The 19,920-nt window shown below is 39.4% G+C and overlaps 2 protein-coding genes across 3 annotated transcripts in view; both read left to right on the top strand.

The window, feature by feature from the left end:
* Nucleotides 1-19,920, top strand: part of commd8 (COMM domain containing 8) — a 201,074-nt gene that overhangs the window by 114,006 nt on the left and 67,148 nt on the right. The window lies entirely within an intron of this gene.
* Nucleotides 7,107-19,920, top strand: part of gabra2a (gamma-aminobutyric acid type A receptor subunit alpha2a) — a 46,217-nt gene continuing 33,403 nt past the window's right edge. Inside the window, exon 1 of one of the 2 annotated variants that reach the window (XM_062034598.1) lies at nt 7,107-7,471. In XM_062034598.1, coding sequence (XP_061890582.1) covers nt 7,407-7,471 — 65 coding nt within the window. In that variant the 5' untranslated portion in view covers nt 7,107-7,406. Of the gene's footprint in view, nt 7,472-9,572; nt 9,721-19,920 lie in introns of those variants that run through there. The other variant, XM_062034599.1, reaches the window with a different exon arrangement.

Here is a 19,920-nt window from a genome sequence, read left to right as displayed (position 1 = left end):
CCATCAGAGGGATAACAGAACCCATACCATGAACACATTTCAATGAAACACAGCAGTAAAACCATACAGAAAACTAGGACAACACCCAAAAGACCACATCTGGGAAATCCCATGCAGGTCATGCAATAAAAGATATATTGGACAAAGTTTCAGTATCCTGACAAAAGGACACAAAAACGAATGTGAGAAGGAGACAGTTGCAATGTTTACCAGAACACGAAAACAAACAAGAAGACATAAAACCAGCTTCAACAAACAGGAGGAACAATCACCTCATGGAACGGGACAAGGGAAAAGTCCTGCCGTCAGAAAACAAATAAACACAAGAGATGGATCAAGGAGGAAACCAGGAAGTGAGGGACCAACACCATGAACAGAGACAACATGTGTTTTACACACCTGGGATTGTCCTTCATCTACCATGCCAGAGCAGAGAACATACATGGTCGGGAGAACTTTCAAAATAAAGTTCTCCCGACCCGGTCAGCTGTTTTGAGACACGTCACACCAGGAAGCTACAACAGTTCTGACCGAGGCTGAAAAGCAGGTAAGGAAAACATTCTTACACAAAGAACTTTGTCTGAATGTTGCACACCTTTTGGTTGGACTGTTCATTGTAGCCAAAATGTCTCTCTCTTTGTCCTCGACCAGTTTTCTTCTTTTTTGTTGTTCTTTTACTTGTGTGCATTAATACTGAGCAAGATACAACATACAAAGGTGTGTTTGTTTACGTACATTGCTGTGTCTTCACAAAAGTCCAACTGAAGTTCAATGAATAATCCAATACGAAATGTGTCTCCGGGTTGGGGAGGAGATCTTGCCCCAAGTGGAGGAGTTCAAGTACCTGGGAGTCTTGTTCACGAGTGAGGGAAGAGTGGATGGTGAGATCGACAGGCGGATCGGTGCGGCGTCTTCAGTAATGCGGACGTTGTATCGATCCGTTGTGGTGAAGAAGGAGCTGAGCCGGAAGGCAAAGCTCTCAATTTACCGGTCGATCTACGTTCCCATCCTCACCTATGGTCATGAGCTTTGGGTTATGACCGAAAGGACAAGATCACGGGTACAAGCGGCCCAAATGAGTTTCCTCCGCCGGGTGGTGGGTCTCTCCCTTAGAGATAGGGTGAGAAGCTCTGTCATCCGGGGGGAACTCAAAGTAAAGCCGCTGCTCCTCCACATCAAGAGGAGCCAGATGAGGTGGTTCAGGCATCTGGTCAGGATGCCACCCGAACGCCTCCCTAGGGAGGTGTTTAGGGCACGTCCGACCGGTAGGAGGCTACGGGGAAGACCCAGGACACGTTGGGAAGACTATGTCTCCCGGCTGGCCTGGGAACGCCTCGGGATCCCCCGGGAGGAGCTGGACCAAGTGGCTGGGGAGAGGTAAGTCTGGGCTTCCCTGCTTAGGCTGCTGCCCCCGCGACCCCACCTCGGATAAGCGGAAGAAGATGGATGGATGGATGGAAATGTTCTAAATCTTGACCGCCTTGAAGTGAATATTTATGCATTTCATGATACAACCGCAACACGATAATGTGAGTATTATTGATTTTAGCAAAGAAAAGTACGTGTTCAGCTTTTTGTCTTGGATGTTTGTGACGACAAGTTGAGTTACAGGCCAGTAACAGAAGGTTACAGGCCAGGAGTTACAGGCCAGTAACAGAAGGTTACAGGCCAGGAGTTACAGGCCAGTAACAGAAGGTTGCGTGTATGAACTTCCACTGGTAAGTTAGTTTGAATTCATTCCAGTGGTCCAAAGACATTCTGTACATTAGCATTAGAGCTTTATGCTAACGTACAGTCATAAAGAATTTGCATTCCTTGTATGACCGGTACAGTTAGCATGGGTGGGCCGATTCAGATATTGATAGTATCTAAATATAAAGAGTATCAGACTGATATTAGTGTGACGCGATCCGTTTTTATTTCTCTTCTGTTTATTTTTGCATAGTAGAGTTTTAACTTGCACTTACAGATGTAGCGACCAACTGTAGTTACTGACAGTGGGTTTCTAAAGTGTTCCTGAGCCCATGTGGTGATATCCTTTACACACTGATGTGGTTTTTTTGATGCAGTAACGCCTGAGGGATCCAAGGTCACGGGCATTCGATGTTGATTTTCAGCATTGCCGCTTACGTGCAGTGATTTCTCCAGATTCTCTGACCCTTTTGATGATATTACGGAGCGTAGATGGTGAAATCCCTAAATTCCTTGTTGAGAAATGTTGTCCTTCAACAATTTGCTCAGGCATTTGTTGACAAAGTGGTGACCCTCGCCCCGTCCTTGTTTGTGAACATGGAAGCTGCTTTTATACCCAATCATGGCACCCACCTGTTCCCAATTAGCCTGCACACCTGTGGGATGTTCCAAATAAGTCTTTGATGAGCATTCCTCAACTGTCTCACTCTTTTTTGCCACTTGTGCCAGCTTTTTTGAAACACGTTGCAGGCATCAAACTCCAAATGAGCTAATATTTGCAAAAAATAACAAAGTTTCTTTTGTCTTTGCAGTCTATTCAATTGAATATAAGTTGAAAAGGATTTGTTGTATTCTCTTTTTATTTACCATTTACACAACCTGACAACACTGGGTTAAGTTGTTTTTATAAACATACTATATTATTTTCGCAAATATCGCGTTTTTATCTGTTGAGTTCATATTTCTAAATTGTTGTTATTGTCATATTGTGTTGAATAGTTTTTATTTGGATGAGAGACAAAACGTCTTGTTGGACAGAGTGAGCAGTCCAGTTGTCATCCATTGATAACAAGATGATGTGGATGAAAGAGAACATCCATTGTAAATTGTTTTTATAATACATATTTTTTAATAATTTTGGAATAACGGCATTACCAAAGCTGCATCTTTTCTCAGCTAACGGGTACTCCAAGTCAGTAGTCCCCAACTTTCCCTTCCCATGGGTATTTTATTCTGAAAGAATCCCTACCCAGCAGGCACAAGACATTCAAACAACGTTAAAGGCCTACTGAAAGCCACTACTAGCGACCACGCAGTCTGATAGTTTATATATCAATGATGAAATCTTATCATTGCAACACATGCCAATACGGCCGAGTTAACTTATAAAGTGACTTTTAAAACTTCCCGGGAAATATCCGGCTGAAACGTCGCGGTATGATGACGTATGCGCGTGACGAAGTCAGAGTAACGGAAGTTATGGTACCCGTAGAATCCTATACAAAAAGCTCTGTTTTCATTTCATAATTCCACAGTATTCTGGACATCTTTTGCAATTTGTTTAATGAACAATGAAGGCTGCAAAGAAGACAGTTGTAGGTGGGATCGGTGTATTAGCAGCGGACTACAGCAACACAACCAGGAGGACTTTGTTGCCGCGCTAGCCGCGCTAGCCGCCGACCTCACCTTGACTTCCTACGTCTCCGGGCCGCCAAACGCATCGGGTGAAGTCCTTCGTCCTTCTGCCGATCGCTGGAACGCAGGTGAGCACGGGTGTTGATGAGTAGATGAGGGCTGGCTGGCGTAGGTGGAGAGCTAATGTTTTTAGCATAGCTCTGTGAGGTCCCGTTGCTAAGTTGCTAAGTTAGCTTCAATGGCGTCGTTAGCACAGCATTGTTAACCTTCGCCAGGCTGGAAAGCATTAACCGTGTATTTACATGTCCACGGTTTAATAGTATTGTTGATTTTCTATCTATACTTCCAGTCAGGGGTTTATTTTTTTGTTTCTATATGCAGTTAAAGCACGATGCTATCACGTTAGCTCGTAGCTTAAGCATTTCGCCGATGTATTGTCGTGGAGATAAAAGGCAGTGAATGTCCATTTTGCGTTCTCGACTCTCATTTCCAAGAGGATATAGTATCCCAGGTGGTTTAAAATACAAATCCGTGATCCACAATAGAAAAAGGAGAGAGTGTGGAATCCAATGAGCCAGCTTGTACCTAAGTTACGGTCAGAGTGAAAAAAAATATGTATTTCACTGCATTCTGGTCCTTCACTGTAACGTTCCTCGTCCACGAATCTTTCATCCTCGCTCAAATTAATGGGGTAATCATCACTTTCTCGGTCCGAATCTCTCTCGCTCCATTGTAAACAACGGGGAATTGTGAGGAATACTAGCTCCTGTGACGTCACGCTACTTCCGCTACAGGCAAGGCTTTTTTTTATCAGCGAGCAAAAGTTGCGAACTTTATCGTCGATTTTCTCTACTAAATCCTTTCAGCAAAAATATGGCAATATCGCGAAATGATCAAGTATGACACATAGAATGGATCTGCTATTCCCGTTTAAATAAAAAAAAATCATTTCAGTAGGCCTTTCTTCCTTGTTGAATGAGGTCCTGATGTTGAGCATCTCAAAGACAACGTTGAAACAACATGCTTGTTGACGACGTTTATTCAACGTCGGGTTGTGACGTTGATTTGACATTGAAATGTGGTCATTTCCCAACCAATATATACAAGACAAATACAAGGTTGAAACAACATGCTTTTTGACAACGTTTGATTTTTTTTTTATTTTCCAAAAAATGATAAAAACAGATATTGTGTCAGCTTTGTATTCCAGATGACTAAGTATATTATTGATCGTTATTATCTGTGTTGATCATGTTTTTGTTTGGCTATGTGCTGTTTTGTTTTTGGACTCTTTGTGCACTTTTGTTTGTTTTGTCACCGTAGCAACCCATTAGTTTTCACCTGTCATGTCACGCACCTGTTTTCACGTTCGGACTCACATGCACACCTGTTGTCAATCACGTCTGTATTATTTAAGTCAGGGCTCACCAACCTTTTTGAAAGCAAGAGCTACTTCTTGGGTAGTGATTAATGCGAAGGGCTACCAGTTTGATACACACTTAGATAAATTGCCAGAAATAGCCAATTTGCTCAATTTACCTTTAACTCTATGTTATTATTAATAATGAATGATATTTACACTTAATTGAACGGTTTAAAAGAGGAGAAAACACGAAAAAAATGACAATTAAATTTTGAAACATAGTTTATCTTCAATTTCGACTCTTTAAAATTCAAAATTCAACCGAAAAAAAGAAGAGAGAAACTAGCTAATTCTAATCTTTTTGAAAAAATAAAAAATAAAATTCATGGAACATCATTAGTAATTTTTCCTGATTAAGATTAATTTTAGAATTTTGATGACATGTTTTAAATAGGTTAAAATCCAATCTACACTTTATTAGAATATATAACAAATTGGATATATATATAGCTATATATCTAACAAAGACAAATCATTATTTCTTCTAGATTTTCCAGAACAACAATTTTAAAAGAAATTCAAAAGACCTTGAAATAAGATTTAAATTTGATTCTACAGATTTTCTAGATTTGCCAGAATAATTTTTTTGAATTTTAATCATAATAGGTTTGGAGAAATATTTCACAAATATTCTTCGTCGAAAAAACAGAAGCTAAAATGTATTTATTATTCTTTACAATAAAAAAAATAAATTTACTTGAACATTGATTTAAATTGTCAGGAAAGAAGAGGAAGGAATTTAAAAGGTAAAAAGGTATATGTGTTTAAAAATCCTAAAATCATTTTTAAGGTTGTATTTTTTCTCTAAAATTGTCTTTCTGAAAGTTATAAGAAGCAAAGTAAAAAAATGTATGAATTTATTTAAACAATTGAAGACCAAGTCTTTAAAATATTTTCTTGGATTTTCAAATTCTATTTGAGTTTTGTCTCTCTTAGAATTAAAAATGTCAGGCAAAGCGAGACCAGCTTGCTAGTAAATAAATACAATTTAAAAAATAGAGGCAGCTCACTGGTAAGTGCTGCTATTTGAGCTATTTTTAGAACAGGCCGGCAGGCGACTCATCTGGTCCTTACGGGCGACCTGGTGCCCGCGGGCACCGCGTTGGTGACCCCTGACTTAAGTCAATTGTTTTCTGTTAGTCTGCCTGGCGACATCACACTCTCTACACACCCTTATGATCCATGCTGCTCTTTTTCATGCCCTTTTCACGTCCAAGTAAGTTTTCTTTATTCATGCCATACTTTGCAAGATTGGTTTTTTTTTTGTCCATAGTCCTGCCTTTGTGGAAGTTTTTGTTTGTATAGCCAAGTTTTGTACTTCCGCCCTTGTGCGCGCCTTCTGTTTATTCCTTTTTAGAGTGTTAATATTAAACCATGTATTCACCTTCACGCCATGTCTGGTCCAAAACATTTGCACCACGGGAGAAGAAACCATGCCATAGTCCAAGTCTTGACGATTAGTTACGTTTCAGATTTTTTCTCATGACATACTTTGCTTTTCTTTCCAACATTTTTACTGTTGTTTTCCCCATCTAAGAATAGAATACAAATAATAATAATAAGATTGTGTAACTGCATAAATTAGTGTGTCCACAATTCTGCCTGTTTGAAAATATTCATGTTCAGTTCCACATTTAACAATGTTTATTATGCTTTTTGTCATTTTTAAAATTAATTGAGTTAGTATTATAATTACTTTTAATGTACTAACTAACTTTGTTCATATTTTAAGTATATTTTACTTTTATTTGGGGATCTTATAATATTTGATATCAGGGGTGTCTAAACTTTTGGGCCACATATTGGAAAGTCAAAAGGCCATTTTGATATTATTTTTAATTTAAAAAAGAAGCTAAAAACGTATATTGTTTACATCTAAAAACAAAACTTGTGTTATAGGGGACTAAGTATACAACATATCAGCTTTTTCTTATTACATTCCAATGTTTTGCTCTTTTCTTTTGTATTTTTACTGGGGTTTTTTAAATTTATTTAAAGGTATTGCTCAAAGTATCAGTATCGGATAGGTATCATCGTCGATACCAGCCCGAATTTGACTTGGTATGGCGCGTCACTAAATACTTTGAGACCTAACGAGCTGAAGTCGCATATTTGAAATGTTTTCATAGAAACCGCCAACATATCGAGGGTCGTCTTCTCTAACTTTGTGCATTAAACTCTGCTTGGGCTGCTGCCCCCGCGACCACACCTACACAAGCAGAAGCTGATATCAGACATGATTAAATTGTCATTTATTAGTCTGACATCTTAGAAAAAAACAACATTATTGTGTCCAGTGGACTGACGTGGATGAAGTGTTGACGCATCACGTGACTGATTTAGGCGCGTCCTCCCCTCTGCTCACTTTCCACGCGGACGGTCGTCACGCGGCTTGTTTCCACGCCAGGCGTGTTCTTTCCCTCGCGGCCGTTCGCAGCTGACACCTGTCGCTTTCTCGGCGGTGAAAACCCCGCCAAATTTACGCGCGAACGCCGCTCGTGGACCGCGGGATCGACGTCGGCGGGCTCGTCTGATGTTCTAACGAGGTCTCCGAGGACCAGCTGGACCTGCAGACCTGCAGACCGGAGGACCTGAGGACCTGAGGACCTGAGGACCTGAGGACCTGAGGACCTGCAGACCTGAGGACCTGAGGACCATGTCACGACCACGCAGCTCGCGTCTCGCCTCCGTGCTGCTGTACGTGATCGCGATGCACGGCGGGTAAGATCTTCCCTCTCCTTTATCGATCCATTCGGAATAAGATCGATCCCGGTTTTGACAGCACGATCGGGAAAAGGAGACGCACGTGGTTGACGTTTTTAGGAGACGTGCTGACGTGAGTGTGCGTGCACATTTGTTCAAAACAACAACAACAAAAGAATACATTTATAATGAACTGATGTGGTCAAAATAATTATTTAAAAAACGAGTCAAATAAAATGTTGAGAAAATAGTGCTTTTCAGACTTTAATGCTTCATTCTAGTGTTGTAGTCTCCATGCCAATATTTTGGTACCGGTACTGACAACAAAATGTATTTCGATACTTTTCGATACTTTTCTAAACAAAAGGGGACCACAAAAAATGTCGTTATTGTCTTTATTTGAACAAAAAGTCTTCTTATTGTCATTTAGTCCTTCAATAAAATGTTGAACATACTAGACAACTTGTCTTTTAGTAGTAAGTAAACAAACAAAGATACCATTTTTGTGTTTTTTTTTTTTTTGTCCTGCCCAGCTTCTCATGCCAATCATAGTAGATGTAGATGCCCATGTAGCCGAGCTAAATTTGATTTGATTTTATTTTAATTTTGGTCAATTATTCACATCATATTTTGTTGTGAACTTCCCCAAAAGTGTTTCTCATTGTAAATAAGTTCCACTCTATTATTTCCCGTGACATACCTTTTTGTTTCCCTGGGGGCTGATTTGGCGTCGCACCTTTGTGACCAGCTTCAGTTAGGGATGGGCGATACCACACTTTTAGGATTCGATACGACACCGATACATTTTCTTGCATTTTCATTGATACCGATACCAATAATTTCTTATTGGCAATTTTTTGTCAGTCAAAAATATTATTACTATTGTTATTATTTAAGACAAATCACAAGACAAATACAGACCATTTATACCACATTTACTATGGTCAATATATAATACAAGTAAAATTAAAATAAATAACATAAATATGAAAAATTAATTAAATATTATATATAATAATAACTATATATTATATATAATAATAATTAAATATTAGGGCTTTCCAATTAACAGTCAAATCCGAATTGCAAGAAGCTGCAGTTATTTTTTAAAGTTTGTGATATAATTAGCAATTAATGAAATATGAAATAGGCTAATGTTTTCGAAATGTAAGAAATCATGTCACAGATTAAAACCAAAATCACATTCAATCATATATTCAAGATTTTCTTGGAAAAAAATAAAACTGTAATGCAAAGATGAAGAATCTCCAAATTGTATCTCTTTCTTATCTTGTTTTAAATACGCAAGCAATGTTCAACTAACAGTGAATTCCCCTGTGTGGAAATTATTTGAATTTAGGATAATCATTTAAACATCCATCCATTTTCTACCGCTTATTCCCTTCGGGGTCGCGGGGGGTGCTGGAGCCTATCTCAGCTGCAATCGGGCGGAAGGCGGGGTACACCCTGGACAAGTCGCCACCTCATCGCAGGGCCAACACAGACAGACAGACAACATTCACACACTGGGGACCATTTAGTGTTGCCAATCAACCTATCCCCAGGTGCATGTCTTTGGAGGTGGGAGGGGCCTATCCCCAGGTGCATGTCTTTGGAGGTGGGAGGGGCCTATCCCCAGGTGCATGTCTTTGGAGGTAAAAGGGGCCTATCCCCAGGTGCATGTCTTTGGAGGTGGGAGGGGCCTATCCCCAGGTGCATGTCTTTGGAGGTGGGAGGGGCCTATCCCCAGGTGCATGTCTTTGGAGGTGGGAGGAAGCCGGAGGGAACCCACGCAGTCACGGGGAGAACATGCAAACTCCACACAAAAATATTCAGTAAACATTACTAAAAAAACAAAAAACAATGCCTGTTTTAAGTCAACAAATGGACAACACTGGATATGTCGGCTGGCTGGCTGTGTGTGTGTGTGTGTGTGTGTGTGTGTGTGTGTGTGTGTGTGTGTGTGTGTGTGTGTGTGTGTGTGTGTGTGTTGCACGTTGACGACGCTCATTGGCTGTCTCCTGTCACGTGACTGGGCCAGCTCTACACTCTGCCAGGTACAGGGGTGTCCCAGCACATAGGAAGTTAAGTAAGTCATCAAAAACATCTGAAAGTGATGCTTGCACCCCCACACGCCGTTTTTTGGTTTATATCGATACTTTTTCAGAAAAGTGATGCCAAATGAGTAGCGTGTGAGTATCGATATATCGATACCACAGGATCGATACGCACATCCCTACTTCAGTGAGCACTGACGCGCGGAGCTGGTAAGTCACGTTTATGTCTCTCTCCTTTTGTTTTGTTTTTTATCAACTTTTTGGTTGTCGCTTTTAAAAGTGTTTTGTGGGAATGCGCACTGTTTTGTGACTTGTTGGTGGGCATGCGTGTTGAATTCCCGAATGGTTGTTGAATTGTTGAAAAAAAACGAACTTTTGTATGCTAAAGGATGTGTGGGTTAGCTTACTGCTAGCGGCAGTTGTTGCGGGGTCTCCTGTCTCATGAGTTTGTGCACGGGTCAGGGGCTCTGCTGTGTGGACATCTTGTGTGCCGCTCTAGCATTTATATGTATATATACATATATATAATACATCTTGTGTGCCGCTATACCATTTATATGTATATATACATATATATAATATATCTTGTGTGCCGCTATACCATTTATATGTATATATACATATATATAATACATCTTGTGTGCCGCTCTAGCATTTATATGTATATATACATATATATAATACATCTTGTGTGCCGCTATACCATTTATATGTATATATACATATATATAATACATCTTGTGTGCCGCTATACCATTTATATGTATATATACATATATATAATACATCTTGTGTGCCGCTCTAGCATTTATATGTATATATACATATATATAATACATCTTGTGTGCCGCTCTAGCATTTATATGTATATATACATATATATAATACATCTTGTGTGCCGCTATACCATTTATATGTATATATACATATATATAATACATCTTGTGTGCCGCTCTAGCATTTATATGTATATATACATATATATAATACATCTTGTGTGCCGCTCTAGCATTTATATGTATATATACATATATATAATACATCTTGTGTGCCGCTCTAGCATTTATATGTATATATACATATATATAATACATCTTGTGTGCCGCTCTAGCATTTATATGTATATATACATATATATAATACATCTTGTGTGCCGCTCTAGCATTTATATGTATATATACATATATATAATACATCTTGTGTGCCGCTCTAGCATTTATATGTATATATACATATATATAATACATCTTGTGTGCCGCTCTAGCATTTATATGTATATATACATATATATAATACATCTTGTGTGCCGCTCTAGCATTTATATGTATATATACATATATATAATACATCTTGTGTGCCGCTCTAGCATTTATATGTATATATACATATATATAATACATCTTGTGTGCCGCTCTAGCATTTATATGTATATATACATATATATAATACATCTTGTGTGCCGCTCTAGCATTTATATGTATATATACATGTATATAATACATCTTGTGTGCCGCTCTAGCATTTATATGTATATATACATATATATAATACATCTTGTGTGCCGCTCTAGCATTAATATGTATATATACATATATATAATACATCTTGTGTGCCGCTCTAGCATTAATATGTATATATACATATATATAATACATCTTGTGTGCCGCTCTAGCATTTATATGTATATATACATATATATATAATACATCTTGTGTGCCGCTCTAGCATTAATATGTATATATACATATATATATAATACATCTTGTGTGCCGCTCTAGCATTAATATGTATATATACATATATATAATACATCTTGTGTGCCGCTCTAGCATTTATATGTATATATACATATATATAATACATCTTGTGTGCCGCTCTAGCATTAATATGTATATATACATATATATAATACATCTTGTGTGCCGCTCTAGCATTTATATGTATATATACATATATATAATACATCTTGTGTGCCGCTCTAGCATTTATATGTATATATACATATATATAATACATCTTGTGTGCCGCTCTAGGAGCTTTTCAAAAGCAATCCCAAAGGGAGTCCCAAAGGGAGTCCTTTTGCAATGGGACGAAAGGACCCTATTGAATTTGTAAGGTTTTATTATTATTATTCTTTATTATTATTATTCTTCCGCACCGTTGCACACTACTTTAGCCCCCTTAACATGCTTCAAAACTCACCAAATTTTTTACACACATACAAAAAGTGGGCCAGAACAAGTTAGTCAAAAAACCAAACCCCAAAAATCGAAATTGCGCTCTAGCTCCCCCTAGGAAAAAAAAACTGCCTGTAACTCCCACTAGGAAGGTCGTAGAGACATGAAACAAAAACCTGTATGTAGGTCTCCTTTAGACCTACAACTCATAATGACACATTCTCGGGCGAAAACCAACAGGAAGTTGGCAATTTCCCATTTTACACAAAAATGTACTAAAAACACTGCTTTTTACGTCTTTGACCTCTAATTTGACCCCCTTAAAATACTTCAAAACTCACCAAAATTCTCACACACATCGGGATTGCTGGAAATTGCGATCTAAAAAAAAAAAACGAACCCCAAAACTCAAAATTGTGCTCTACATAATTTTTGAATAAAACAGACAAAAAAAACTGCTCCTTAGAGGAAAACTCAGACAAAACTGCTTGTAACTTCCGGTAGGAACGTCTTAGAGACACGAAACAAATACCTCTATGTAGGTCTTGTCTAGACCTACATTTCATAGATTGACATCCTTCAGCAAAAATCAACAGAAAGTTTGCTATTTCTCCTTCAACACTAAATTTTTGTTACAACCGGTCACCAAACATCAAACGTTATCTCCTCTGAGTGCGTTTGTCGTTTCGGCTTCAAACTGCTACAGGAGAGAGATTGAACCCTTCTGATTAAAAGTTGACGAAAGAGTTTGGATTCGTAATACCGTTTTGATTTTACGAGCCTTCAAAGACCCGCAGCACTGATGCTGCTCCGGTGCCTATAATGACAACGTAAAATGCAATTACTTCTTTTTTGTCCTCAAAATTCTACACACAATACCCTATAATGACAATGTGAACTCAGACACAACTTCCTCTAACTCCCAGTACGAATATCGTAGAGACACGAAACAAAAACCTCTATGTAGGTCTCACTCAGGACTACCACTGGACAAAAGTATTGGGACACCGAGGACTAGCACCTGCCAAAATGCGGACCCGACCAACGCTGCTTGCAGCTTTAATTTTCTTTATTCTTTAGTGGAGAGAGATTCAGTTTGCCGTGGACTGTGTGTGACGCCCTGTTTTTGTTTTTTTCCCAAAAAAAGGTATGTCTGTTATGAGTTTTTTTGGCGTAGTTTATTGTATAAAAAATATAAAAAGAATTGATGTGGGTGGGAAAGATGAGGTGTATTGCTGCACATTTGAGGATCCTTTTTCTTAATATATATTGTTATTTGCTGAAGTATATATTTTATATACTGTGTTTTATTTAATTAATTTATTTGAGACTAATATGCTTTTTTTTTTACCTTTATTATTATTATTTCCATTTCCACATTTAAACATGTTTAAAGGCCTACTGAAAGCCACTACTACCGACCACGCAGTCTGATAGTTTATATATCAATGATGAAATCTTAACATTGCAACACATGGCAATACGGCCGGGTTAACTTATAAAGTGACTTTTAAAACTCCCGGGAAATATCCGGCTGAAACATCGCGGTATGATGACGTATGCGCGTGACGAAGTCCGAGTAACGGAAGTTATGGTACCCCGTAGAATCCTATACAAAAAGCTCTGTTTTCATTTCATAATTCCACAGTATTCTGGACATCTTTTGCAATTTTTTTAATGAACAATGAAGGCTGCAAAGAAGACAGTTGTAGGGGGGATCGGTGTATTAGCAGCGGACTACAGCAACACAACCAGGAGGACTTTGTTGGAGCGCTAGCCGCGCTAGCCGCGCTAGCCGCGCTAGCCGCGCTAGCCGCCGACTTCACCTTGACTTCCTACGTCTCCGGGCCGCCAAACGCATCGGGTGAAGTCCTTCGTCCTTCTGCCGATCGCTGGAACGCAGGTGAGCACGGGTGTTGATGAGCAAATGAGGGCTGGCTGGCGTAGGTGGAGAGCTAATGTTTTTAGCATAGCTCTGTGCAGTCCGGTTGCTAAATTAGCTTCAATGGCGTCGTTAGCACAGCATTGTTAACCTTCGCCAGCCTGGAAAGCATTAACCGTGTATTTACATGTCCACGGTTTAATAGTATTGTTGATTTTCTATCTATACTTCCAGTCAGGGGTTTATTTATTTTGTTTTTATATGCAGTTAAAGTAAGATGCTATCACGTTAGCTCGTAGCTAAAGCATTTCGTCGATGTATTGTCGTGGAGATAAAAGGCACTGAATGTCCATTTCGCGTTCTCGACTCTCATTTTCAAGAGGATATAGTATCCCTGGTGGTTTAAAATACAAATCTGTGATCTACAATAGAAAAAGGAGAGTGTGGAATCCAATGAGCCAGCTTGTACCTAAGTTACGGTCAGAGCGAAAAAAGATACGTCCATCGCTGTCTCTCAAGTCCTTCACTGTAACGTTCCTCATCTACGAATCTTTCATCCTCGCTCAAATTAATGGGGTAATCATCACTTTCCCATTCATTTCAATGGGAACTTCCTGGAAATTTGGGGAAAAGCTGGATTTTTTTGGAAAATGATTAGGAGCATGAATGTCCTGAATGAGCTGACTTGGTTGGTGTTTAAATCGGTCAAGAAATGTGGAAGTAGTAAATGGTATTAAGGAAATTTGGGAACATCTGGAATTTTTTGGAAATGGTCTGAATGAGTTGAAATGGTTGATGTTGGATTTTTTTCAAATCGGTCGAGAAATGATGAAGTAGTAACATGTTGAATTGAGAAATGGTCTTACGAAATTCCTGAAATTTCGGGAAAACCGGGAATTTTTTCTGTTAAAAAAACAACTTTGTTTTTTGTCCTGATTAAGAGGAATGTTTTGACGTTGGAACGGTTGAAATGCGTTGAAATTGTGGAAGGAGTAGCCACCAGAAAAAACGGTGGAAATAGGGCTTTGGAAAACCAAGAATCCTGGAAAATCTTGGATTTTTTTTTAACTTGGAAAAAAGGGAAGTTTGAAGGTCCAGAATGGTGAAATGTGTTGAAGGTGGAATGGTTTGAATCGGTTGAAAAATGTGGAAATGGTGGAAGTTTGAAAAACGGCCAATTCATTTTACAGTAAATGGGAAAAATGTCCTGGAATTCTAGGAATTCTTGGAATTTGTCAAGGGAAATCCCGCGATTCCCGAATAGGCTGAACAGTTTGAAGTTGGAACGCTTTGAATCGGGGGAAAAATGTGGAAGTTAGAGCGTGCCAAAATCTGGAAAAAGAAGAATAAGTTGAATAATAAATAGATACATTTTGGTGTAGAAGAGCACACCAAACTACCTCACCTGGCTCCTCTCCATGTGGAGGAGCAGCGGCTTTACTTTGAGCTCCTCCCGGATGACAGAGCTTCTCACCCTATCTCTAAGGGAGAGACCCACCACCCGGCGGAGGAAACTCATTTCAGTACCCGTGATCTTGTCCTTTCGGTCATAACCCAAAGCTCATGACCATAGGTGAGGATGGGAACGTAGATCGACCGGTAAATTGAGAGCTTTGCCTTCCGGCTCAGCTCCTTCTTCACCACAACGGATCGATACAGCGTCCGCATTACTGAAGACGCCGCACCGATCCGCCTGTCGATCTCACCATCCACTCTTCCCTCACTCGTGAACAAGACTCCCAGGTACTTGAACTGGAGATGGCACTCCACCCTTTTCCGGGCGAGAACCATGGACTCGGACTTGGAGGTGCTGATTGTCATCCCAGTCGCTTCACACTCGGCTGCGAACCGATCCAATTTTGTACTCTTATTATGTTATTAATTGATCACTGTTATTTGTGACAGTAGCACAGCAACATCTCTCAAGAATGTCTGTGTGATTTTTATCATTTAGTTTTTTTGTTGACATGAATCAAGGCGTAATAATCGCGAAGCCGTGGTTAGTACTCAGATTACAACTGTACAGTAACAATCTGTAATCGTCCCTAATCTGTAGTTTTCAACTTTGACTCTAAAACAGTGGTCCCCAACCTTTTTGTAGCTGTGGACCGGCCAACGCTTGAAAATTTGTCCCATGGACCGGTGGGGTGTATTTAAATTTTTTTTTTTTTTTTTTTTTTTTTACATAAATAAATACAATCATGTGTGCTTACGGACTGTATCCCTGCAGACTGTATTGATCTATATTGATATATAATGTATATATTGTGTTTTTTATGTTAAAATTCATAAAAAAAATTTTTTTTTAAATTAAATTTCTTGTGCGGCCCGGTACCAATTGTTGGGGACCACTGCTCTAAAAGGTCCAAGGTGCGAAAAATTGTGATGTCATTAGTTCCAATCATTTATGTTTTTTTTTTCTAAATATTGATAAAGTAAAGGAACCTTTAAGAAGGAATTCCAATAGCAACTGAAATTCACCAACAAAGTGTGGAGAAAAACATAGCAAAGCTTTGGTCCAACAAAAAAGACTCCATCCACCTATCACCAATATGCTGCAGTATTTTTTATCACAGCCATAACAGAAACATAAATAATCAGCATAATAAATAATCGTGTAAGTTACCCATGTCTTGGCCACTAATACACCCCCATACCATCACACATGCTGCCTTTTAGAACAGTCCGGATGGTTCTTTTCCTCTTTGGTCCGGAGGACACGAAGTCCACAGTTTCCAAAAACAGTTTGAAATGTGGACTCGTCAGACCACAGAACACTTTTCCACTTTGTATCAGTCCATCTTAGATGAGCTCAGGCCCAGCCAAGTGTTTCTGGGTGTTGTTGATAAATGTCTTTGGCTTTGCATAGTAAAGTTAAAGTTAAAAGTTAAAGTACCAATGATTGTCACACACACACAAGGTGTGGTGAAATTTGTCCTCTGCATTTGACCCATCCCCTTGATCACCCCCTGGGAGGTGAGGGGAGCAGTGGGCAGCAGCGGTGCCGCGCCCGGGAATCATTTTTGGTGATTTAACCCCCAATTCCAACCCTTGATGCTGAGTGCCAAGCAGGGAGGTAATGGGTCCCATTTTTTTTATAGTCTTTGACTCGGTCGGGGTTTGAACTCACAACCTACCGATCTCAGGGCGGACACTCTAACCACTAGGCCACTGAGTAGGTCGTTAGTAGTAGAGTTTTAACTTGCATTTACAGATGTAGCGACCAACTGTACTTACTGACAGTGGTTTTCTAAAGTGTTCCTGAGCCCATGTGGTGATATCCTTTACACACCAATGTCGCTTTTTGATGCGGTACCGCCTGAGGGATCCAAGGTGTGTAATATCATGGCTTACGTGCAGTGATTTCTCCAGATTCTCTGAACCTTTTGATGATATTACGGAGCGTAGATGGTGAAATCCCTAAATTCCTTGTTGAGAAATGTAGTTCTTAAACAATTTGCTCAGGCGTTTCTTGACAAAGTGGTGACCCTCGCCCCGTCCTTGTTTGTGAATGACTGAGCATTTCATGGAAGCTGCTTTTATACCCAATCATGGCACCCACCTGTTCCCAATTAGCCTGTTCACCTGTGGGATGTTCCAAATAAGTCTTTGATGAGCGTTCCTCAACTTCCTCAGCTAATTTTTGCAACAAATAACAAAGTTTCTCCGTGTGAACATGAAATATCTTGTCTTTGCAGTCTATTCAATTGAATATAAGTTGAAAAGGATTTGTTGTATTCTCTTTTTACTTAGCATTTACACAACGTGACAACTTCACTGCTTTTGGGGTTTTGTAGCTGGAGAGTTACATTTATAGCCTACATGTTAACTTTTTTAAATTCCAGGATTATTTTCCTTGCATGGCCTTAGGTTCTTTTGAAAAATGATGCAATTTCTACCAGGACATAACAAGTTCACGCTCTCACTGTCACAGCATTGGGATTCAGCACCACCGGAATGTTCCGATGAAAACACTAACCAAATCAAAATAATTCCCACCAGTGGAGTACAAACATAGAATGTGTACATTTGAATTATTCGGATCCAAATGGTATCTTATGCTTTAACAGCAACAAGTGATTTGTTTTTCGTTCGAAGGGAATGGCTCCTTAAGATCTGTCTCCTTTCAAGAAGCCAAAAATAAACCCTCGGTTGTTATGAGAGGTACCATCAGCCTCTCTGCGTCCAGGGAGACTGGCACATGTGCAGCCATCGATCAATAGACGTGCGTGCATGCAAGATTGATCTGGTTTCCAGTGGCAGTCTACTTACTGTATGTGTGTTAATTTTATCATCCAACTTAAACCTTTCATGCGTACCCCTGAAATAATACGACTTTTTGCGATTTTTTAAGGAAGAAAGTACATGTTACATTGTGTTTTGGGGTCAGTGAAGCAATTATTAGAATAGGCTTTATTGACCAGGTATGTACAACACATAAATCATTTGAATTGGTATACTGTGCTCTCTTTGTACAATCTAAACAACTAGAATTAAATTCCGGTCGGAATCGTGTGTGAATGCCCTATGTGCGCAAGCCGCCAAACCGCCGATACACGTGAGTGGAACTGAAATGCTTGAATGTCCAGGGTGAGTGGAGTCTGTGGATGGTGGAATGGTTCGAATCGGTTGAGAAATGTGGACTACAGAGAGGTTTGTATATTGCCCATTCATTTTCCATGGGTGGAAATTCCTGGTACTCAGGGACATTTCGGAACCTGGAAACATCCTGGCTTGAATGTCCAGGGTGAGTGGAGTGTGTGGATGGTGAAATGGTTCAAATTGGATGAGAAATGTGGGATGTGCAGTGGATTGTACAATGCTGATTCATTGTTGATGGGGAGAAAATCCCGGGAAATTCCAGGAAAACTGCGAATTTTGGGAAAGGGAAAACATGTTTTGCGCTCGATATATTGGAAGAGTAGTGTGGTTGGATGGTTGAAAGGTCGGTTTAAAACGGGCGCAACATTTTCAGAATTTGAGCCATTGTCGAACTATGAATAAGAATTTCCTGGGAATTTCGGGAAAACCGGAAATCTTTGAAAATATTGATACCAGCACAATTGTCCTAGATGTTATGAATGGGTTGGTTTTTGAGTCGGTTGAATTGAGAATGGGTATTTTGGAATTCCTGGATTTTTGGGGAAAAACGGGAATTTGTACAAGACAATAACAGGAGCATTTGTGTCCCAACTGAGAAGAATGTTTTGAGGGTGGAATGGTCAAAGACGGTTAAAAAATGTGCAATGTGAAAGTTTTCCAGGAAGAGGTGAAAATAGGGCTTTTGAAAACCAGGAATACTGGGAATTCCTGGATTTTTTTACTTTATTGTCCAAGGTGAGTGGAGTGTGTGGATGGTGGAATGGTTCAAATCGGATGAGAAGTGTGGGGTATGCAGTAGATTGTATAATGCCGATTCATTGTCGATGGGGAGAAAATTCTGGGAAATTTACTTTTAGGAAAGGGAAAACATGTTTTGCGTTCGATATATTGGAAGAGTAGTGTGAGCAAAATTTTCAGAATTTAGGCCACTGTCGAACTATGAATGGGAATTTCCTGGGAATTTGGGAATTTCGGGAAAACCGGAAATCTTTGAAAATATTGATACCAGCACAAATGTCCTAGATGTTATGAATGGGTTGGTTTTTGAATCGGTTGTAAAATGTTGAGGCAGTAACAGTTTGAATTAAGAATGGGTATTTTGGAATTCCTGGAATTTTGGGGGAAAACAGGAATTTGTACAAGACAATAACAGGAGCATTTGTGTCCCAACTGAGAAGAATGTTTTGAGGGTGGAATGGTCAAAAATGGTTGAAAAATGTGCAATGTGAAAGTTTTCCAGGAAGAGGTGAAAGTAGGGCTTTGGAAAACCAGGAATACTGGGAATTCCTGGATTTTTTACTTTATTGTCCAGGGTGAGTGGAGTGTGTGGATGGTGGAACGGTTTAAATCGGACGAGAAATGTGGGATATGCAGTAGATTGTATAATGCCGATTCACTGTCGATGGGGAGAACATTTTGGGAAATTCCGAGAAAACTGGGAGTTTTGGGAAAGGGAACACATGTTTTGCGTTCGATATATTGGAAGATTAGTGTGGGTGGATGGTTGAAAGGTTGGTGTAAGACGGGCGCAGAATTTTCAGAATTTAGACCACTGTCGAACTATGAATGGGAATTTCCTGGGAATTTGGAAATTTCAGGAAAACCGGAAATCTTTGAAAATATTGATACCAGCACATTTGTCCTAGATGTTATGAATGGGTTGGTTTTTGAACAGTTTGAATTGAGAATGGGTTTTTTTGAATTCCTGGAATTTTGGGAAAAACAGGAATTTGTACAAGACACTAACAG

Source organism: Entelurus aequoreus, linkage group LG23 (genome assembly GCF_033978785.1).
Source record: "Entelurus aequoreus isolate RoL-2023_Sb linkage group LG23, RoL_Eaeq_v1.1, whole genome shotgun sequence".
NCBI lineage: Eukaryota > Metazoa > Chordata > Actinopteri > Syngnathiformes > Syngnathidae > Entelurus > Entelurus aequoreus.
The sequence above is the reverse complement of the archived record's forward strand: the minus strand, read 5'-3'. Positions and strand labels throughout refer to the sequence as shown.